This window comes from Poecilia reticulata, linkage group LG7 (genome assembly GCF_000633615.1).
Source record: "Poecilia reticulata strain Guanapo linkage group LG7, Guppy_female_1.0+MT, whole genome shotgun sequence".
NCBI classification, from domain to species: domain Eukaryota; kingdom Metazoa; phylum Chordata; class Actinopteri; order Cyprinodontiformes; family Poeciliidae; genus Poecilia; species Poecilia reticulata.
This window is the reverse complement of record NC_024337.1, coordinates 7,191,800-7,199,632: the sequence shown is the minus strand read 5'-3', so window position 1 is coordinate 7,199,632 and position 7,833 is coordinate 7,191,800. Positions and strand designations below refer to the sequence as shown.

The 7,833-nt window shown below is 36.3% G+C and overlaps 1 protein-coding gene across 1 annotated transcript in view; it reads left to right on the top strand.

The window, feature by feature from the left end:
• The window catches only part of ctnnbl1 (catenin, beta like 1), an 87,020-nt gene that overhangs the window by 6,128 nt on the left and 73,059 nt on the right, over nt 1-7,833 (top strand). Inside the window, exons 3-5 of the mRNA XM_017305639.1 lie at nt 2,310-2,416; nt 2,556-2,695; nt 5,705-5,802. Coding sequence (XP_017161128.1) covers nt 2,310-2,416; nt 2,556-2,695; nt 5,705-5,802 — 345 coding nt within the window. The remainder of the gene's footprint in view (nt 1-2,309; nt 2,417-2,555; nt 2,696-5,704; nt 5,803-7,833) is intronic.

The following is a 7,833-nucleotide window of genomic DNA, read 5'->3' as shown; positions in this document are numbered from 1 at the left end:
ATTTTTAATTGATCATGTGATTAAATGATTCTTGGCAGGCTTACTCTTCTCTGGTCCTACTGTATTCTTGAGGTTAATCAATACTGCACACCAAGGCCTTTTAAAAGGTCAAAACATTTTATTTTCAGGTGTGTTTTTTTCTGCTAACCACTTTCACTGTTAGGGTAGAAAGTGAGATTTTWTGCTAATATTCATAGCGTTATTCAAGTCCAAACCTCTAATTTCACACCAATTTTTTGCACATATCCTGAAACTATTCCCTGATGGTGCAGATAATATGAAAGAAAATGACTTCAGGTTCAAATACATTCTGCTGGGGGTTTTCGCTTGTAAGTTTAACGATTAAATGTTTACTGGGAAATTTTAAATCTAAAAGTTTTGTTCCTGTGTTCTTTAATCTTTCTGGATCAGCAGAAACTCTAATTGAGTCCATAACCTTCTCCAGGCGAGTAAGTTAAAGTCAACACAATATTTAAATGAGTCCTATTAAATAAATCAATAGTAGACATTGAATAATCATTTGATCTGGCTTACTTGATAATAAATAATTGTTCTTACTGTCTCAGCTGAAAGTAAATTAGAAAAACAACTGTTGGTTTCATTCAGTTCACCAGATAATAAAGACAATAAATGTTTCTGTCATTTGATTGAYTTTGTGTGAAATTGCTTTTCTTCTTTTAAACAATTTATGATGGARTTTAAAAATAACTTATTTAGACTAGCACTGTGGTTATTAAACTACATCATTCAGACATTGTCTATTTGCWTCTTTTTAGCTGTATGTACATCAACACAGGAGCTTTGCGGTTCCAGTACAGTTCATGCTTATAAGTAACAGGATTCAATCGGATCCTAAACACAACAGAGAAATAAGTATCTGATGCTGGGTTTTCAGGTTTCCCTACTTAGAAAGGATAAACAGTTCTGTAATTTTCTTCGTAGGTACACCTCAACTTAAGACAAAATATAAAAATAATCCAGAAAATCACTTTGCMTGATTTTTAAATAGTTGACTAGCATTTTATGTAGTGAAATAAGTATTTGATTGCCTAGCAACCAGCAAGAACTCTGGCTCTCACAGTCCTGTTAGTTCAGCTTTATGAAGCCTCTTCTATCCTCCACTCATTACCTGGAGCTGCACCTGTTTGAGATCGTTGCCTCACTTATTCCACTGCAATAAAATGTGATTTTTTTTATTTTTTATTTTCTTATTTTTTTTGGAGGGGGAAATTATCTTTTTTAGATTTTGTCTCGCAGTTGAGGTGTACCTGCGGTGAAAATAGCAGACCTCTTCATTCTTTGTAAGTGGGGAAACTCAGCGGTGTATCAAATACTCCCCCACTGTATCTACTTATTATTGGAGGTTTCTTAGAATCTGGAAAAAATATTGAATTTAAAGTATTTTCCTCAATCTTGAATAAATATGAAGAAGAAAATGTCTTTTTAAACTTCTTTCTTTGCCATATTTTGCTAGTTGGTGTGTCCGTCTGTCAGCCCACTTCTTTATCCACTTACTGTCAGTCCATCCTCCTTTACTGTTTATGTAATAGCTGACCTCTTTACAAGTATCTACTGTAAACTCTTAGTTAACTTTAGCATTTCTGACTTTTAAAATAGGTCAAAAATAGGCTGAGAGCGCTGGAAAAATCTGCAGTTTACTCATGAAAAATGCATCGAAAACCTGAAGTTTGGAGATATACCTGTTGTTTAATTTATCTATTTTATATAAAAAMATTGTCTGTGTGAAACCCTGAACAGTACCGCTATTTTATTTGCAATACAATCCAACTTTTATAGCTTTTTCCATGTTTTAGTTTTGCTGGTTTTTCAGGTGAGACCTAAAATGTTACTGAAACAACCACAAGGAAAMGRAAAAGATTCAGCCAGGAGAGTTTCTGGTGTCACCGATGCCACCATCATGTGTAGGACATTTGAAAACTGCCACCTCTATAATTAGGTTCYTATAATCCCACTCTGCAGCTTTTTCAAAGATTCCCACTGTCAAGAGGTACTCAGAGCCAAGAGCCGCATTGTTCCATAATGTCAGCCAGTTGAAATTTCCTAACTGGTCATTATCTGCCCAGCAATTTATGGCTTTTAAGCCATCAGGAGGTTAAATGGATTCCCTTTTTCAGTGAAATATYCCCCAGATTGGKGAAAAAAACCTGTGCTCCTCTCACATAATTAAGGTCACCCTGATGGCTCCTTTGCTATTGCAACAGCTGCTTCAATAAAAGCCTTTTTTTTCTTTCCCTCCATGGTCTTTTTTTCCCCATCTTTTCTTTCTCACTCTTGCACTAATCAAACAGGCAGAGCCAGTTGACGAGAGCTCAGTGAAGAAAATGATTCTGACCTTTGAGAAAAGGTCGTACAAAAACCAGGAGCTGAGGATAAAGTTTCCAGACAATCCAGAGAAGTAAGGCCATCACTAATGACGCATTTCGGTTCACTTCACTGTCACACACTTTGTTTCCTTGCAAGTTAATGTGTAATATGATCCATTTGGACAGAATCAAAAACATCAGGTAGCACATTTTCCTTTTGTTTTTGATCAGGTTTATGGAATCAGAGCTGGACCTGAACGACATCATCCAGGAAATGCATGTAATCGCGACGATGCCGGATCTCTACCACCTGCTGGTGGAGCTTAACGCCGTCCACTCGCTGCTGGGCCTCCTGAGCCATGAAAACACTGATATCCTTCTGAATAGCTATTGAAGAACAGAGAAGTGTTTATTGTCTTCCTCCCGGGTCGTTAAGCTCCATTGATTTCTGAAGAAACTGATGCAATTTGTCTGTCACAGTTACAGTCCCAGCTGTTATCTCTAAGCTTTTTACAAATCAGGATACAAGAGATTTACAGTATTTGTGATTTAATGAAATTTAACACATCACAATTATGGCTACTGTTATTGAACTATTGACAGATTCTGCAGATTTTTCATGTAAGCACRTAAGGTCATTTTATACAAAACGCATAGAAAAATACAAATACATTTTTAAATAAAATAAACATGGCCTAAAATGCAATGGCATAGCTTTCCTTTAGTGAATCCTTGATCATTTGTAGCAAAGGATGCATCCGCAGCTAAAAAAATGAAACCAGACGAAGCATAAGAATGGAAGAAGCCATTTAAAAGAATACTGTATTTTATGACGTTTTCAGTTTGTTTAAGCCAAGAGAGAGCGAGATGGCAGATAACAGGGATACTGAACAAAGTAAAGCAGAGGTGTTCTGTTTCATCCTTTTGAGCTTTCAACCAGGTAATATCCCGAATTTGGAAATACTGGCAGGTATTTGGAAAGCTCTTCATGCTAAAAATCCATATCAGAAAGAAAATACACATTTTGTTTGATGGCTTTTGATTGCAGGTTGCTGTAAATATGCTAACAGCTATCCTAAAATGCCAAAGCTAGTTTAACATGTCACATCAGGTGATGCTTCCTTTTCCCGTAATAAAAACAATTAATGAATGCTAATAGCAACAAGACTTGGGGGGGAAAAAATTCTTAATGCAATTCTTATTTCTTCTTCTTTAAGAGAGTAAAATCGATGCATCCCTAGTTTATGTAGTTCTATAGAAGTTTTAAAGAATGAGAATCTGTTTCAATAAGTAGAGAAAGATTAATCTTTGTATTTAAGTTTCTTTATTCAAAGKCAAAAGCGTTCGAAGACCCTTCTCACTGAGCGCAGTCAGGAGAAGAGCCCTGAACAACACACTTAACATCGTTATATAGTCACAGCAAGGAAAGACCCACCCAAAGTCTAATCTCATCTTTATTGCCAGATGGACCACAGAGACATCCTGACCCCCAGCTCATGAACTATCCCTCACCTCTTGGAGGGCATGATTTTATGGCAGGAAAGAGAACTGATAAGGATTTCAAGAGAAACTTCTAATTCTTTGTCAGTTACTCATGGGTGCAGGTCAAATAAGGGTACAAACTACATTCCACATGTCAGTCCTCTAATACAATTGCCAGATTAAGCATTTTACCCAAGATGTCTTCAGGTCTCTTCTGCTATCACAGCTGCAGAAACATCTAAACATTATCTGAAAACTTCTTTAATGGAAAAACACATCTTACAGAAATACAAAAACACAGCAGGTATAATCAGTAAATAAATGGTAAAAAGTATCATCAGTTCCATCAAAAATGAAATGAGACTAAAAACGAAATGTTCCATCACAGTAGTCATAAGATTTCTTATACAGTCAAAGCATTTCCAGGACAGAATTTGAGTGAAACAGCTCCACTTTTGTTGAAAATCAAAACTAGCATACAGTACAGGTGCAAAATCCTCATTCCAGCTGTCATGCAATAAAATAAAGGAGTGATGATTTCAGCTTGTGGTGCCGCCACCAGGCTTGAATACCATGCAGCTGAAGCTAAAGTCACCCATATATGTGACACCGTCCAATCGACACCTAAAGCCTGGCTGGAATATGATCTCGAAACAGAATAATGAGAACAAGTGTGTAAGGCTGTAAAGGGAAAGAGTCGAGATTCTGCTGTGGCCCAGTTCAAACCCAAACCAAAGACTAATTAAAATACTGACTGAGAAACCTTCAGACATCAGAGTTGTGATGAGGGGGTCAAATGTTCTTAAACATCTGAAAGACTTATAGAAGATGGACTTTTAAAGTTATTGGTTTGTAGACAAATAACCATGTTGTATAACTAGTGTTGCAAAATGCGTCTAATGTCTCCAGACATTTTTTCTTTCTGAAATTACTAGGAATCTCAAAATTTGTTGCAGTTGCAGTTTTGTCATTAATGGTTGAAAACATTTAACAAGAGAGACTATAAAACAAAATAGAAACTGTATCACTAAAGGGGCAGTAACATGTATTTCCAGACCATAAGCATCAAATAAATCCCAGTTCGTAACTGATYATCAGCAAAGAACAAATGACAACAGCTGATAAACAGAAAAAGTAAACAACAAAAAAGAGTAAAGTAGTATGGAGACTAAAAGTAGTAAAACATGCTGAGGAGCAGGAGCTGTAGCTTAGCAGCCACGTGGAAAATCCTCCCTGTTGTCGTTGAAGATGCAGAATTAAACTTCCTCTTGGCTGCCGTTGTCACCATGGTCAGCTTCATCACCATAGCGATCCAAAACTTTCCTGCATTTTCTCTAGCATTATATTTTAATGTTTTGGAAATATGCAGCGACCCCAAGACATAAAATTGAGCAAAACTGATTGGCCAAATATTTTTTTGTTTTCCCCTAAAAACCACACGATTGGCTGTTTAGCTATGTCTCAGGAAATCTTTAGTGTAGCGAGGAGAAATGATAGGAGACTGCCTGGGGAAATGTGGAAATAATTCAGATTGCACATTGGCACGCAATATTAAGGAAAACTGACATTAATAATACAATTTTGTTTCATATAAATAATAAGGCTATATATAATTTTTAGAGGATCTTCCTCTCCATATCTCAGAGTGTGGCATCAGTTTTTAACACTTCCAAAGCATTTCATCGTGTCAAGCAGGGATTTAGACCTAATCAATCGCTACATTTATTGATTAACCATTTGAATCCTTTTGAAGTTTCCCARATATGAAGCCGACATTGTTTCTCCTGTTTGAAGGACAGCTTTAAATGTTAATTTCAATGTAATCATTTTTATCCTCCCCATAAATGTAATGATGAAAACGTGTTGTAATAGTCTTTATTTTTCTAAACATTAACCACATGTTGCCATAGCAGTGGTGGACCTGCTGCAGGAGCTGACAGATATTGACACRCTSCATGAGAGTGAGGAGGGAGCCGAAGTCCTCATTGACGCCCTGGTGAGTTCAAAATTGACATCAGTCTTTGTTATTGATCACTCGACTCTCAGTGGATCAATATTTAAGTTTCTGTGCTTTTGGATCCAAACTAGACAGAGAAAAATTGATTACTTGGTCATTGTTAGTGAATACAAAAYAGGACTTCTGTTTTGCTCTCATTGACATTAAAATGTTTTTTTTTGTTTAAACTTTTTGGTTGAAGTCTTAAGCTAGTTTTTATTTATAACTTTATGATGCTTTAATATGGCTGTAGTTTTTTTCCTTTTTTACAATAAAACAGTATTTTTAGCTTCTCATGCTTATTTGACTTCAGTCTGTCTGTAAACCAAGCAGATACTCRCTCAATAGGAGCATCAATATTGTTGATATCCCATTATGTTTTCACACAAAGGTCAGACTGCAATAATGTTCAGTTCTACCTTTTAATGGAGGAAGGAAATGATGGGTGTTTCTGCAGCTTTTCATCTGATATTGCCTGTCTTGTTTGTTACTGCGGGGACTGACCCCTTATCTCTGCTGGCTCACAGGTCTGAGCTGTGAGGTTGAACACTTTTCTTCTGCAGGTATTCAGTTGGCTCTGAGTTACTGGAGTTTGCACATGCAKRTGTAGGTTATTTTCTGACTTCAGTGTCGTCTTCTCTTTTGCAAAGCTTCTTGTAGCACCAGCACACGTTCTCTATTTTTTAAATCAATACATGTCTGTGGTGTGTAACTTTAAAAGAGTCTGTGCTAAACTCGGTGATCCAGAAAGGAACTACATTGAAGATTTACTTGACATTCTCTTTGAAAGCAGCTTTTATTTTCTTGTGACAGTCTAAAAATAAATGCCATTGCCTTTCATGGTGGATGTGAAAATTATATTTTGATTAAAATTTTAATATATATGCAGGTGTGGATTCTAAAGTCAGTKTGACTCTGTTTGATATTTGCCTTGTCTTTTAGTTAATAACTTTTCAACACCATTTGTCTTTGCATCTGATTTGCATTTGGAATATGATTTCAATCTGGGCAATACTGCCAAAGATTTTATATTTTGCTAATTGGCACCCACCACTGACCAAATGCGGATAAAAGAATGAAGTGGCGCGTAAATAGGAGCAACGCACCCTCCACTGTGGTGGGTTGACAATTTGAACAGAAAAAAAAGCTTCATTCAGTTTGAACTTCTGTCCARGGTTAGGGTAATTCTGTGCGATATGCATATAGTGTACAGTTTAAATTTAAACGGTAATAATWTTGGAAAAGAAATATCCTTTACTGTCATTCCGTAAGGAAATTCAGAAGCAGCAACATCAAGATAAAGATAGACACATTAATCTAAAAAAACAAAAAACGGAGTGTACAGCAATATTACACTTTCTGCACTAAACAATCTGCACTGAAGATCATAAAATTATTATTGTAGTGGCTCTAAATCCTGGTTGTTGTACTTGACATGTGACTGCTGCCTAAATGAGGGCACTCAGTCTATGGGTCATGTCATGTTTTCTGTTGACTTTCTGGTTGCCTATCAGAACCAACGTTTGGGTTCTWATGCCTTTGGGTTTTTCAATATAGTTTAGTTTTATTTTGTTGGSAATTTTTGTCTAATTCTGTCAGTTTTAATTCGTTTTTTGTGCGTTTTTGCTARTTTTATTGGTCATTAGTTTGATATTGTTTAGTTGGAGCTTTTATTAGTTAAAGTAGTCGTTTTAGTTTTTTCGTACTTTGCTTAACGTTTAGGTGCATAATTCCAAAAGGTCAAAGTATTCTATTGTTATGTATATATAAATTGGGTAATGAATACTTTACAGAAGATAACATTGAGGWAAAAATGTACTCGGTTATTGTTTAACAGCCAGTTGACTCTGGTCTTTTCTCCCAACTTGTGTTGTCGTCATTTTACAGACTAGTGTTAGTGCCACCAGGAGGATTGTGGAGTCGTAATTTCCTGACAGCTAGGCCTGTTGCGATAAACGATAAATCAATTAATCGCACGATAATCCGAGGCCATGGTCTTGAGCCGGAAAAGGGTAGAGTGCCTTCTCCAGG